General features: G+C 35.8%; 1 protein-coding gene across 1 annotated transcript; it reads left to right on the top strand.

Moving 5' to 3' along the window:
- Positions 1-612: 612 nt before the first annotated feature.
- Positions 613-12,768, top strand: LOC107821108 (synaptotagmin-5-like). Its single transcript, XM_075250157.1, has 13 exons — positions 613-865; positions 959-1,078; positions 1,167-1,217; positions 2,576-2,696; positions 3,118-3,239; positions 3,586-3,687; positions 3,972-4,046; positions 4,245-4,324; positions 4,941-5,091; positions 5,180-5,410; positions 11,666-11,947; positions 12,053-12,166; positions 12,339-12,768. Exons 1-13 carry the CDS (start codon positions 761-763, stop codon positions 12,480-12,482), a joined length of 1,698 nt encoding a protein of 565 aa, XP_075106258.1. The 5' UTR covers positions 613-760; the 3' UTR covers positions 12,483-12,768.
- Positions 12,769-15,410: the final 2,642 nt, after the last annotated feature.

Below are 15,410 nucleotides of genomic sequence, written 5' to 3'. Positions count from 1 at the left end.
GATAAAGTATGCAATTTTATGATTAAAAAGTTTTGAAAACTTCACAGTTGCCTTTACGCAGATATAAGAAAGATCTAAACAACTTTGTCAAAGATTCGACAATCTTCAGCAATAAACTTAGAAGTAATTGCATTCCCCACACAACAACAATAACAACAACAACAACCCAATATAATTTCACAAGTGGGAGGGTAATATGTACGCAGACCTTACCCCTACCCCGAAGGGTAGAGAGGCTGTTTCCAGGAGACCCTCGGCTCAAAAAAAGCAATAGAAAATGATATATTAGTACCCTAAAAATGCATAATAAAAATAACAACAATAATATATAAAAAATAACAAATGCATTCCCCCACACACTACCACTAAAAATTATTAAAAGATGAGCAGCAAAGTACAGAAAATTCAAGAAAGGAATAAATTGCTTTCTTGACAAAAACATTACTTTAAAAACCAAAGCATAAGAAATATGCTTTTCAATTTAATTAGTCATAATCTTTAATTCTTTGCAAGTGTAACGCATCAGACCCGCGGTGGCATAAAAAATATTTAAAAAAAAATAAGCCTAACTTCTAAATCAAAATTCTGTTGCTCTCTTCCTTTCCCTGGTCCCGCGGATTCCTTCCTTTCTTCCACTCACAACTCCAACATTTTCTCTCCAAAAAAAGCTTATTTTTTTCAAAACAATTGACAGCGAAAAAGAATAAAATCGAAAGGAAAAAAACGTCTGAATATTTGTTTTAATTCTTGAAAAATAAACATGGGTTTGTTGGTGGGGTTCTTCTTAGGTGCTGCATTGGGTGTTGGTCTGATAGTTTGTTTTGCTCGTTTTCAAAATAACAGATCCAAAGCTCGCATTGATTTGGTACTTTTTTCTAATTTTTTGGATTTATTTTCACGTTGGAATTGGTATTTTGTATTTTCTTGTAATAATTTGATGTTTTTGATATTTTGTTAGGCAAAAGCCATAGCAGCATTTGCCAGGATGACAGTTCAAGATTCAAGAAAACTTCTTCCTCCTGAAGCATACCCTTCTTGGGTTGTCTTTTCACAGAAGCAAAAGTTGAGTTGCATTTCTGTAACTTTTTTGGGCTTATATATAGGTGTTATTAAAAGCATTCAATTTGCTAATAATGGATGTTGTATTTCCTTTTTGTTAATTGCAGTTGAATTGGCTTAACCAGCACTTAGAAAAAATCTGGCCTTATGTTGATGAGGTAATTGTGTTTTTGAATCTTTAGCATACCTTTTCTTGATTAACAGTGGCGGAACCAGGTAGTCTGGCTACAAGATACTCTTGACATGATGTGCCACTTTGGGCCAAGCCCGTACAGTTTTTCCCAAAAGACCTCACCACTATCAAGAGTATCCAACTCTTTATAAGTAGCTTATTGTTATTTCTACTTTTCATATGTGACTTTGTTCACACACATCTAATAATCTTACTCTTGAACTAAGGTACACATCACCCATCATCATTTATGGGCTAATTTGGAGATTAAAGACGATAGGGTACAGGTAGTAAACCGGTCCATAAAAAGGAAAAGATACTAAGTCGGGCCCTACACCGTCACTCCACCATCTTCATACTTGTTGCGCCAAACCATTGGCTTTGATACCAGTTTGTAATATGCTCTAATTGGTTTTACTAGAAAAAGATGATTTTTTTCTTTATTATAAAATCCTAACTCATTCTTAGTTAGCAGATAGGCATGTGCCTATAAGAACGGTGTGCTTGGCGGCCACCAAGTTTGAATAAGTGTGGAGATCTCTTGCAAGTTGGCAACTTGCCTTTGTGAACTTGCAAGACTTAGTTCAATTTCTCCTATACGTCCTCCTGTATTGAGAGTATTTTGTAAGAGAGTGAGTGTTGGGAAACACTTGTGTGAACCCTTTCTTTGAAGTGATCTTGTGAGGTTATTCTCTTGGGGTGTTTGGATTATTTAGAGTATTTACTCTAATTTTGTACTCTCTTTTTTGTACTCGTGTTAGTATAGTGAAATTGGTTCTCTCCGCTTGTGGACGTAGGTCACCTTGACCGAACCACGTTAAATTTGTGCCTCCTTTATATCTTCTTTAATTGTCATTATTATCAACTTGCATTGTCTTTGTTATTGTCATTATAACGTTGTTTGGCTAAATTCCGCACTACCCGGGGTTCTCGATCCTAACACAGTTGTTGGGCTAAAACGGCCCAAAAATACTCTTTACATGGTGTGATATTATCCGCTTTGGGCCAAGCCCGCTTTTTCCCCAAAAGGCCTCACACTATCAAGAGTATCCAACTCTTTATAAGTAACTTATTTTTCGTTTCTACTTTCTATGTGGGATCTTGTTCATACACTCAACAGAACCTTGACAAGGGGATTAAAAAAATGAAAACTTGAACAACGAGTAAATAACTTAACTATTTATATACACCAAAAAATTGTCTTCACCTTATTTGTACAATTTAATTTTCGACGAGGGGAATTCAATTGAACTCCCTTCAGCACACTTAGCTCCGCCATTTCTTGATTGGCTTTTACTGTTTTTTTCTTGTCTCATTTTAAGTTTGTGTCAATTCTTGGCTTAGGCAGCATCAGAGTTGATAAGAACATCTGTTGAGCCAGTCCTTGAGCAATATAGACCATCTATCTTAGCTGCTCTCAAATTTTCAAAGCTCACATTGGGTACTGTTGCTCCATCCTTCACAGGTTAGTTCATTAGTTGCTCCATTTTTTTGACATTAAAGTAATTGCTTTTATAGGTCCACTTTTAATTGCTTAGTTACTGAGAGATTTCTATTCCTTATGAAGTTACCAATTTGTTCAGATGATATAGTTTCTTTTCTTGTCACTAAACGCCAACCTCTACATATGAATTAGTCCTTGAGACCGATAGAAATTTTAATGGTCTTCAATGTTGTATACGAATTTTCACGGTGATTGGTATTCTGACTTTTAACATGGATGTAAATTTGCATAGTCAATCCTATAAGTGGTAGAAGTTTTTTATGCTTATATCCATTAACTTCCCCCTTGTTTTTCGATAGGCTAGCCATCCACTTCCTATCATAAGCAAGTTATTAATCTGCTTGGAATAATTTAACCCCGACATCTCCTTTTTGTCTTTCAGGAGTTTCTATTATTGATGGTGATCCTGGGGAAATTATTATGGAATTGGAAATGCAGTGGGATGGAAATCCTAATATTGTGCTAGATATTAAGACTTTAGTTGGTGTCGCACTACCTATACAGGTACTTTTGACATCTCTGTTTTTGCAATAAATGAGTAGCTCATTATGGTAAGAAGAAAATTTTGATGCAAGCAGGAAATGAATAAACTTCATGAACTATTCAGATTAAAATCTACTAATATTTTTTACTAACATGAAACTTTGGGTCTGAGAGAATAATTTACTTGCATTGGAAGAAATTCAGTCCATGCTGTTAAGTCAAATTTTACATCATACTTCCCTTTCGAAATATTGGTCTACGAAAAATCCCTTTTTTGCTGAAAGATCAAGAAGTTATTCATGGAAACTTCACTACTAATCAAGAATCATCTTGTTCATTCTCCTCCTAATCCACTTGTTTAATGTAGGTCAAGAATATCGGATTCACTGGGGTTTTCCGGTTGATATTCAAACCACTAGTTGCTGAGCTTCCTTGTTTTGGAGCGGTTTGTTACTCCTTGCGTCAAAAGGTGAGCGCAAATTATTCCTCTATAATTTGGTTATGAAGTTTTCGACAAACAAGTTTTCATGGACGTCAAATGGCCTGGTACACACTTTTTGCTTTTATGTACTGTTTAAGGCTCACAGACTTGATGTAAGAACAGACTAAACATTTTGATATGCATCTTCAATTTCGTTTTTGGTTCTGTTCTCATTCTTGCTTACCATATGAAAATGTTTCTCTTAAGTATTTTCGCTGGAGATAATCTTCGTTCTGATATTATACGTTTATCCTGAATGTTTCTGGCTGTAGAAAAATCTGGATTTCACTCTCAAAGTTGTGGGTGGTGATATCTCGGCTCTTCCCGGAGTATCTGATGCCATTGAGGTTTGAAATGTCGTATGTTTTATTTCTTGCTTATTCAGATGCAAATGAATTGAAAACTGTAGAGTTATTCCTTACAAAAATTAATTCATTTCTCATGCCAAAATTGGATTCCTAAATTCTAATTGAGAACCCGGTATTTTGTGGTACAAAAAACTCTGAAAATGCAACTGCTTGATGGTATGCGATCTGCTTGCACAGGGTACAATACGGGATGCAATTGAAGATTCTATCACTTGGCCTGTCCGCAAAATCGTTCCCATATTACCAGGAGACTATAGGTGTGCCATTTTCCTAAACAACACTATACTCATTGCTTGACTTTTTCTTTTTAACCACTCGATAGTAAAGGTTCTCTTTTGTTTGAAAACGGGAGCTTAATTTTAATCTGGAATAACATACCTAAGAAAAATGAGACACTATTTTCCCAGATTATCTATTCAGATAGAACGGCGAAATAGTTCTAACCTATAAATTGATCGTGCACTGCCCACTGTAATGTATATCCTAAGCTGAATGATATGAACTGTCTTCCCTTGAAATGTTTTTAACTTTTGCAACCTCTGGCCTAACTCAACCCTAAAGCTTGCTCATTAGGGGAGGGTTGTCCAAGAGACCAAGACTATATGAGGAGACCACAACATATTCCCTCAACAAATGTGGGATTTAACAAATACCATTACAAACTACACTAGATCTATTTCTGCATGAAATTGTCTTTTGTTGGAATATACTTACCGAATAAGGTTGCAGTATATGTACTATTTTCTAATGAATGATAGTTCTGGAATAAGTCCAATCTTCTGGCGGAAAGTTAACTGCTTCTCGATCTGAAATACTAAGTGTGAGGAGAAGGACCTTATTTCCAACAAAAAATGTTCTCTTTTCTTTTTGCAGTGACCTGGAGCTAAAGCCGGTTGGTATATTACAAGTCAAGCTCATCGAAGCCAAAGAGTTGACTAATAAAGACATCATTGGGAAGTCTGATCCTTTTGTTGAGTTGTTTATACGTCCACTACGTGACAGGACAAAGACCAGCAAAGTTATTGTAAGAGAACTTGTGTCTCTTGTTGTCCTTAATTTATTTATTTCCTGATTAGGAATGTTTAACTCCAGATTTTGTTTCCTTTGTTAAGGATAACTGCTTAAATCCGATCTGGAATGAGCACTTTGAGTTCATAGTTGAAGACATATCCACTCAACATATAACAATTAGAGTTTATGATGATGAAGGGATTCAGGCTGCTGAATTCATTGGTTGTGCTCGAATAGATTTGAAAGACCTTGAGCCCGGTAAAGTGAAGGATGTGTGGCTGAAACTGGTGAAGGATCTGGAGATACAAAGGGACAACAAAAATCGAGGACAGGTAAGAATATCTTGATATTTGTTTCCCAGCATTATTATGGGATTAGAATCGGGGCAGAGGTAGTGTAGTAGTTATTGGTTCGGACGAACCCAATAGCTTTTGCTTAGACCCTATATTTGTATTAGAAAATCCATTAAATATATAGAAATATTTAATTGCGAACCCAATAACTAAAGCGAGCTAGAGTTCATTGATAAGTTCAGAACTCATAACCTTCAAATCCTGGCTCCGCCTCTATTTAGAATGCATCAAATCATAGTTGATACTCAATTGGGAGCTTCATTATGAAGAAGTAGTCGTGCCTGCCTCACTATGTTAACCAATTAGCATGGTGCTCCCTGCAAATATTCCTGGTGTTTCAAAAATTTAGCAGGATATATATCGAGGGAGAAACAAATAAAACGATACTCCCTCCGTCCCAAAAAGGATGATATTTTTCGGATTTCGAGAGTCAAACTTCTTAACTTTCACCGTGAATTCGGACATAGAGTATTTAAGTTTTTTATATATAAAATTTATATATATTTGGAAACTACATAAAAAGTACTATAAGTCACAATAACTAACAATTTTGTTATAATATATAACCCAAAATAACAATACAGAACAAGCAAAACAAACTAAGAGATATAGATAGAAAGAGAGGAAGAGAGATTCTTATTTCTTCTTCAATTGTGTGTATTTTCCTATCTATTACAAGACCTTTATATAGGCATAAAAAGTGAAGAAAATATGTCATGGAATATGTCATTGAACATACAAAATATGTCATAGAATATGTCATTAAGCATTTGAGATGAAGATCATGGAAGAAGAGTAGACATCTACCATAATGTGATATTTATCATAACACTCCCCCTTGGATGTCCAAAGATAATGTGCCTCGTTAAAACCTTACTAGAAAAAAACCCTATGGGAAAAAATTCTAGTGAAGGAAAAAGAGTACACATGATTAGAAATACGCCTTTTTATTGCCTCGTTAAAAACCTTGCAAGGAAAACCCAGTGGGACAAAACCTTGTAAGGGAAAAAAGAGTACAACGCGTATTAATTCCCCCTGATGAGAGCATCAACTCACATCCTTGAGTCTTCGCATCCCAATTTTGTACACCAGTTTCTTGAAGGTTGATGTTGGTAGAGATTTGGTAAACAAATCAGTCATATTATCACTTGAACGAATTTGTTGCACATTGATATCACCATTCTTTTGAAGATCATGTGTAAAAAATAACTTTGGGGAAATGTGCTTTGTCCTATCTCCTTTTATGAATCCTCCCTTCAATTGGGCTATGCATGCTGCATTGTCTTCATACAAAATTGTGGGTAGTTTTTCACACTTCAAACCACATTTGTCTCGGATAAAATGTATTATAGACCTCAACCAAATACATTCTCGACTTGCTTCATGAATAGCAATTATCTCAGCATGATTAGAAGAAGTAGCCACGATTGATTGCTTAGTCGATCGCCAAGATATGGCAGTGCCGCCACATGTAAACACATAACCAGTTTGAGATCGAGCCTTATGCGGGTCAGATAAATACCCAGCATCGGCATAACCAACAAGATCGGGATTGCAATCATTGCCATAAAATAAGCCCATATCGGTAGTCCCTTTTAGATATCGCAATATGTGTTTGATCCCATTCCAGTGTCTCCTTGTAGGAGCAGAGCTATATCTTGCTAAGACATTAACCGAAAAAGTTATGTCAGGCCTTGTAGTGTTAGCAAGATACATTAGTGCACCAATTGCACTAAGATATGGTACTTCAGGACCAAGAAGCTCTTCATTCTTTTCTTGAGGTCGAAACGGGTCCTTATTCACATCAAGTGATCGAACAATCATCGGAGTACTTAATGGATGTGCTCCATCCATGTAAAACCGTTTCAATACCTTTTTAATGTAGGCAGATTGATGAACAAAAATCCCATTTGTCAAATGTTCAATTTGCAAACCGAGACATAATTTTGTCTTTCCGAGATCTTTCATCTCGAATTCCTTCTTTAAATAATCAGTTGCCTTTTGGAGTTCTGTAGGAGTTCCAATAAGGTTTATGTCATCAACATATACGACAAGTACAACAAATTCCGATGTTGTTTTCTTTATAAAAACACATGGACAAATGACATCATTTATGTAACCCTCCTTTAATAAATACTCACTAAGACGGTTATACCACATTCTTCCTGATTGCTTTAGACCATACAAAGATCTTTGCAATTTGATTGAAAATGTTTCCCGGGAATTTGAATTCTGTGCGTTAGGCATTTTAAATCCCTTGGGAATTTTCATGTATATCTCATTATCAAGTGAGCCGTAAAGGTAGGTTGTAACTACATCCATTAAATGCATGTCAATCTTTTCATGGACAGCAAAACTAATGAGATAACGAAATGTTATAGCATCCATAACAGGAGAATATGTCTCTTCATAATCGACACCAGGCCTTTGTGAAAATCCTTGCGCAACAAGGCGTGTCTTATATCTTTGTACCTCATTTTTCTCATTCCTTTTGCGTACAAAGACCCATTTGTAGCCAACAGGCTTAACACCATTAGGTGTTTGGACTACAGGCCCAAAAACTTCACGTTTTGCAAGTGAACTTAACTCTAATTGGATTGCTTCTTGTCATTTTGGCCAATCAAGTCTTTGTCGACATTCTCCAACAGATTAAGGTTCAAGATCCTCACTTTCTTGCATAATGCTAGATGCAACATTATATGCAAAGATGTAATCTACCACTATATCCATTCGATTCAAATTTGTCTCAATATCGATTGGATTTATTGATAGTTCTTTATTTTCTTGAGTCTCAGGCTCATTGATTTCCTCATGAATCTCAGGATTGGTTAAATCGTGAATTTCTTTATGAGACTCTTTCGTAGTGTCATCTTGATCATTTGTTTTTCTTTTTCTAGGATTTCGATCCTTAGAACCTAATGGTCTGCCACGTTTTAGGCGTGTTTTTGACTCATTAGCTATGACACTAGAAGATTGTCCAATAGGGACATCAATACGGATTGGAACATTCTCTGCAGGGATATGTGATTTTGTTATCCTTTTCAAATCCGTAAATGCATCTGGCATTTGATTTGCTATTTTCTGCAAATGGATAATCTTTTGCACCTCTGTGTCACAAATAGATGCACGTGGATCAAGATGAGACAATGATGTATTTTTCCACAAAATTTCACGTTTTGTTTCACTAATTTCTCCTCCTAATTTTGGGAAAAATGCCTCATCGAATCGACAATCTGCACAACGAGCAGTGAACAAATCTCCCGTTAATGTTTCAAGGTAACGAATAATGGAGGGTGAATCAAACTCAACATATATTCCTAACCTTCTTTGGGGACCCATCTTGGTGCGATATGGGGGTGCTACAGGCACATATACAGCGCATCCAAAAATTCTTAGATGAGATATATTAGGTTCATGACCCAAAACTAATTGCAACGGGGAATATTTGTGATAATTTGTCGGTCTGAGACGAATTAGCATTGCTGCATGTAAAATGGCGTGACCCCAAACAGAAGTGGGCAACTTCGTTTTCATGAGTAACGGTCTTGCTATCAATTGCACACGTTTAACTAAAGACTCTGCAAGGCCATTTTGAGTGTGAACATGAGCTACAGGATGTTCCACTTTTATCCCAATTGATAAGCCATAATCATTAAATGCCTGGGATGAAAACTCAGCAGCATTATCAAGTCTAATAGACTTTATTGGATTATCGGGAAATTGTGCCCGTAATCGGATTATTTGTGCCATTAATTTTGCAAACGCGAGGTTGCGAGATGACAATAGGCATACATGAGACCATCTAGAGGATGCATCTATTAAGACCATAAAATATCTAAACGACCCACTAGGTGGGTGAATAGGTCCACAAATGTCCCCTTGTATACGTTCTAAAAACGCAGGGGACTCAATCCCAACCTTTGTTGGTGATGGTCTTATAATTAACTTGCCTTGATAACAAGAAGTGCAAGAAAATTCATTATTTAAAAGAATTTTCAAATTCTTTAATGGATGCCCATTTGAGTTTTCTATGATTCGTCTCATCATAATTGATCCAGGATGGCCCAATCGATCATGCCAAAGTACAAAAGTATTGTAAGCAGTAACCTTTTGGTTTAAGGTAGAATGTGCCTCAATTGCACTAATTTTTGTCCAATACAGGCCACAAGATAAAGATGAGAACTTCTCAATAATTCTTTTCTGGCCAGAGACATTCTTGGTAACGATGAGATATTCCATATTATTCTCATCTATTGTCTCAATATGAAATCCATTTTTGCGGATATCTTTAAAACTCAACAAGTTCCTCTTGGACTTGGAGGAGAACATTGCATTCTCAATGATAATTATTGTTCTCATAGGCAGAGTTATAGTAGCTCTTCCAGAGCCTTCAATTAGATTACTACTACCAGAAATTGTAGTAATATCTGCCTTACACATACTTAAATGAGAGAAATATTTCTTCTCTTTGAATATTGTATGTGTCGTACATGAATCAATTAAGCAAATATTTTTATAATTGAACTTTGATCCAAGTTTGCTTTGAAAGATATCCATATTTGCTTCCCATAGTTTGACATACAAAAGAAGTATATGAATAAATATTAGTATTTTTAGAGAAAAATGGAAAAGAAATAAAGTTAAACCAATAATTCAATAGTAGCCTTTAATGCATTTTCTGGCAAATTCTAATTATTATACAAATAATTACGCAAAAAATAATACAAGTACACATATGACTAATACAACTACAACAAATTTATTTACAAGTATAAATTATTTGCATTTTCCTACACATTGTATGAAACATAATTGATCCGTGTAAGAAAAGAACATACTCATAAAAAAAATTGAGGGTGAAGTAACAAAAGTTGTTCTAGGGTACTTGTAAACCTTTTCTTAAAGAGAATTAAAGCAATGTATAGGAAAGTTAAAATCGTTAAAAGATCACTGAGACTAGAATACTAATTAATAGGATATTACTCATTGTTTCGTTCAGCCACAAGTAGAAGAGAAATCAACTGAGAGTACTTTGTGAAGCCTTTCTCTCGGTACTGCTGTTGTAAGACCATATTGGAAGCATGAAACGTTGTAAACGTTTTTTCAAGCATATCATAGTCACTGATATTATCTCCACGGAGTTTCAATTTGGAAGTAATTCTAAACATAGCAGAATTATATTCAGAAACAGACTTAAAGTCTTGGAGTCTAAGATGAGCCCAATCATATCGTGCTTGTGGAAGAGTGACCAACTTTAAGTTGTCATATCTTTCCTTTAAACCATTCCACAAAACAAATGGATCTTTCACTGTGAGATATTCAATTTTCAACCCTTCATCGAGGTGATGGCGCAAGAAAATCAAGGCCTTAACACAGTCTTGTGTAGATGCTTTATCTTTATCTTTAATGGCGTCTACAAGACCCATTGCATCTAAATGGATTTCAGCATCCAATACCCATGTCATATAGTTCTTGCCCGAAATTTCAAGGGCAACGAACTTTCTTTTCATAATATCAGACATTTAAAAAAATACAAATTTGAGAAAAATTATACCTTAATTTTCTCAAAGATCTTCTTGAGATGGTAGAGCCTCGTGTTGATAACGTGTTATAATATATAACCCAAAATAACAATATAGAACAAGCAAAACAAACTAAGAGATATAGATAGAAAGAGAGGAAGAGAGATTCTTATTTCTTCTTCAATTGTGTGTATTTTCCTATCTATTACAAGACCTTTATATAGGCATAAAAAGTGAAGAAAATATGTCATGGAATATGTCATTAAGCATTTGAGATGAAGATCATGAAAGAAGAGTAGACATCCACCATAATGTGATATTTATCATAACAAATTTAAAATATTTAAAAGGTATATGAAAAAGTCGTGGTCAAAGAACAACTCGTTTGACTCTCGAAATTCGAAAAGTATCATCCTTTTTGGGACAGATGGAGTAGCTGTTTAAGCATAAAATATAGTTAAAGTCCAATAAACAAGTATGTGTACTTTTTGTTGTAGTCGAGCTCTATGTATTATGTAGAAGTTTATTTTTTCTGGTTTTTTCATTTTTGTGATACATCGTGTTTGCATGTTTGTGTCCGCGTTGGATGCTTGCCCATGCTACATGGTCTCTAGATACACTCCTCAGAACTCATAAGAGCATTCTTGTCTGCTCAACAACACATGCATGAAATATTAATCAATCCTATTTTCTTGTCAACTAATTAAAACAGGTACACTTGGAGCTTCTCTTTTGTCCTTTTGGTATGGATAGTGTGTTTATGAAGGGGTTTAAACCCGACTACGCACTAACTACCTTGGAAAAGGCCCTTAGACCCGAGTCGGCTAATTTTTCACAAGCGGTCTCTGAGAAGAAAGGGGACATCCTCTTTAGAGGAGTTCTTTCTGTGACAGTAATATCAGCAGAAGACCTACCTGTTACTGATCTAATGGGGAAGTCTGATCCTTTTGTTGTACTAATTATGAAGAAATCTGAACAGAAAAATAAGACCAGAGTAAGTTTGGATGCCACATTTTCTTCCCCTAATTTGTCTGATATTTGATTATAAATCACAGTCTTCTTACTTTTGCCGTAATCATATGTTTTTTGCTAATCTCAGGTTCTAAACAACACTCTTAATCCAGTGTGGAACCAGACATTTGACTTTGTAGTTGAAGATGGATTACATGATTTGCTCATATTGGAAGTTTGGGACCATGACACATTTGGGAAGGTATATTTTTTTGGACCATCATTTTTCGTCCGCTCAACTGTTGAGCTTGTAAGGTAGCGTACAATAGACCCTTGTGGTCCGACCCTTCCCCGGACCCTGCGCATAGCAGGAGCTTAGTGCACCGGGCTGCCCTTTTTCTGCTGTTAAGCTTTGTTTCCTTTGTGTATTTCAGGATAAAATTGGTAGATGCATCATGACTCTCACAAGAGTTATACTAGAAGGGGAATTCAAAGATACCTTCACCCTTGATGGTGCCAAGTCGGGGAGATTAACTGTTCATCTTAAATGGGCACCACAACCAATAATTCGAGATTGATTCATTTATGATTAGATTTCGGGAGAACATTTTTTTCCCCCGAAGAGTATATATGACATTTTACAGGAAATGCTACCTCTAAAGAAAATGAGAGGGAAAAAAGCAGAGTTTTCAAATTTATCATCAGGAGTAAAAAATCTAATGAAACAAGTCTCAAGATCCTGTGCCCTTTCATATGCATATATTTTGTTGTAATTACAATGTCAAAGGTAGTCTTCTTTTTTCAGTTAGACTTCAGCTTGTTAACAACGTTAAAGAGCTAGATTAATATCAATCAACTTCCACACCTCCCTTTTCTCATTTTCCAGTTATATGTCTGTTTGCTGTAAAATTGAGGGAAAGAAAGGAAAGCAAGGGGAAAACGAAGCAAAAGTCATTGACCTGGCCTCCTCCTTCCTTTTGTTATTTCTATACATTCAAACGTCTCTATATTTGGGGTGTCAATGGATTTTTAAAAACCGACTAGACCGAATTGAATCGTATCAAATGATTATTTGTTTTCTTTTAATAAAACCGTAAGTTTTTATATAAATATATAAATGTATCGAATAATAGAATAGGTTTTAAATTTTATAAAAATAAACCGAAAAAATGCCGAACTGTACCGAATAAATTTATACATAATTTTTTTTGTACTAAATTTAAAACTAACAACACATTAAGTTTTTTTTCTTGGGATTATGGAAATGGCTACAAGTGACCAAATGATTAATATCCACAGTTCAAACTTCAAAACCTATTCTACTAATATCGGAACTAAATTAGTTCCAACATCTCGAGTAGCAAGCCACTAGGTATTCCAGCGATCTCCAGTAGCAAGCCACAATGCATTGAATATCTTTTCTCTCGTATAATTTGGATTTCTCTTTGTTGGATATTGTGGGGTCCAGCCCCATATGTGTAAGAAGAAAAGCTTCTTCTTTCTTCTTTTTGTTTAGCCAACCAATTAGAAAAGATTTGGGCGGCTGACGTTTGCAGTAACATTGATGTCACTGTATATATCAATATGAGTATTCTGCAACTATAAATAGGTGCCCCTACTTTCATTTGTATTGTCACGGCCCAAAAATCTCAGACAACACATTTGAGTGAAAGATAGAGAGCAAGGTATTCCATTGACTATAAGAAAATAGCATGTGAAGAAAAATAGAGTGTGAGAGCTATTGTAGTGAGGTGGAAAAAGCAAAAGAGTATTTTTTACTTTGAGGTTGTAGTGGTCTTAGGAGTATTTGTACTCGATACTAAACAGTGTAAAATTCCTCGCTATAGTGATATCAGTTGCTCTTCTTGGCCGTGGTTTTTTCCCTTATTCAGAAGGGTTTCCACGTAAAATCTTGGTGTCATTTTTGCTGCATTTTTATTCTTGATGATTTAACCATAACTTAGTGGTCCACATTTATCACTAATACCGTGAATATTATTTTTACGGGGTTATTCCCAACAAGTGGCATCAGAGCCAAGGTTTTGTCTGAGTATGCTCTGTGGTTGCAGCACAGTCTGAATTTCCACATCAGAAAAGAATTACTTTGGTCTCATAATAAATAGTATTTGTATTCGTGATAAACGATGGAAGCCAACATTAGTAGAATGGTTACTTTGAATGGCACAAATTATGTCATTTGGAAGGGCAAAATGGAATATTTGCTCTATGTCAAGAATTTTTATCAACATGTTTTCGCCACTATAAAGCCTGATAATAAATCAGATGAAGAGTGGAATTTGATACACAGGCAAGTTTGCGCTTTATTAGACAGTGGGTTGACGATAATGTTTTGAACCATATTTCTGGGGAGACACATGCTCAGACCATATGGGAGCACCTTGAAAGTCTGTATGCTCGGAAAACTGGAAATAACAAGATGTTTCTAATAAAGCAAATGTTGGGTTTAAAATACCATGATGGTTCTACGATGACAGATCATCTGAATAATTTTCAGAGGATCATGAACCAGTTATCTGCTATGTGCATTAAATTTGATGAAGAAATTCAAAACCTGTTTCTACTTGGTTCCCTACCAGATTATTGGGAAGTTCTTAGAACTTCATTATCAAATTCGGTTTCGGATGGTGTGATCTCTATGGATCTTGCCAAGAGCAGCCTTTTAAATGAAGAGATGAGAAGAAAATCTCAGGGTTCCTCCTCATCAGATGTCTTGGTGACTGACTCTAGGGGGAAAAGCAAGAATCGAGGTTCTCAAAATAGAGAACATAATAGAAGCAAATCCAGAAGCAGACTTAAAGATATTGAGTGCTATCATTGTGGGAAGAAAGGGCACACACAGAAGTTCTGGCGGATTTTGAAAAAGGAGAATAGAGACAAGGAAGAACATAAAAAAGATGACAATCGTGTGGCCACCGTCACTACAGAAGATCTTGTTATTGTCCTTGATGCAGATCTGATAAATATTGCTTGTGATGAGTCAAGCTGGGTTGTGGACAGTGGTACCGCATCTCATGTGACATCAAGGAAGGAATTTTTCTCATCATATACTCAGGGTGACTTTGGAACTTTGAGTATGGGTAATGAGACTGTATCTAGGGTGGTTGGTGTTGGAACGATTTGTTTGGAAACTAGTATCGGAACTAAACTAGTTTTAAACAATGTAAAACATGCACCTGATATTCGTTTGCATTTGATCTCTGTTGGTGTTTTGGATGATGAGGGATATGTCAGTACCAATAGTGCTGGAAAGTGAAAGCTCACTAAGAGTTCCATGATTGTGGCTCGTGGGCAAAAACGTCGTGGCTTATACTGGACTATGGCCTCTACCTGTGTTGATATGGTGAATGCCGTTGAGAGAAATAGCTCTTCAACGTTATGGCATAAGAGGCTTAGCCACATTAGCGAGAAATGACTAAATGTTCTGGCCAAGAAGAAATTGTTGTCAAATTTTGAAAGTGCAAAATTAGAAAAATGTGAGCACTGCT

Source organism: Nicotiana tabacum, chromosome 1, assembly GCF_000715075.1.
Source record: "Nicotiana tabacum cultivar K326 chromosome 1, ASM71507v2, whole genome shotgun sequence".
NCBI lineage: Eukaryota > Viridiplantae > Streptophyta > Magnoliopsida > Solanales > Solanaceae > Nicotiana > Nicotiana tabacum.
Note: the sequence above shows the minus strand (reverse complement) of the source record. Positions and strands in the feature narration are given on the sequence as shown.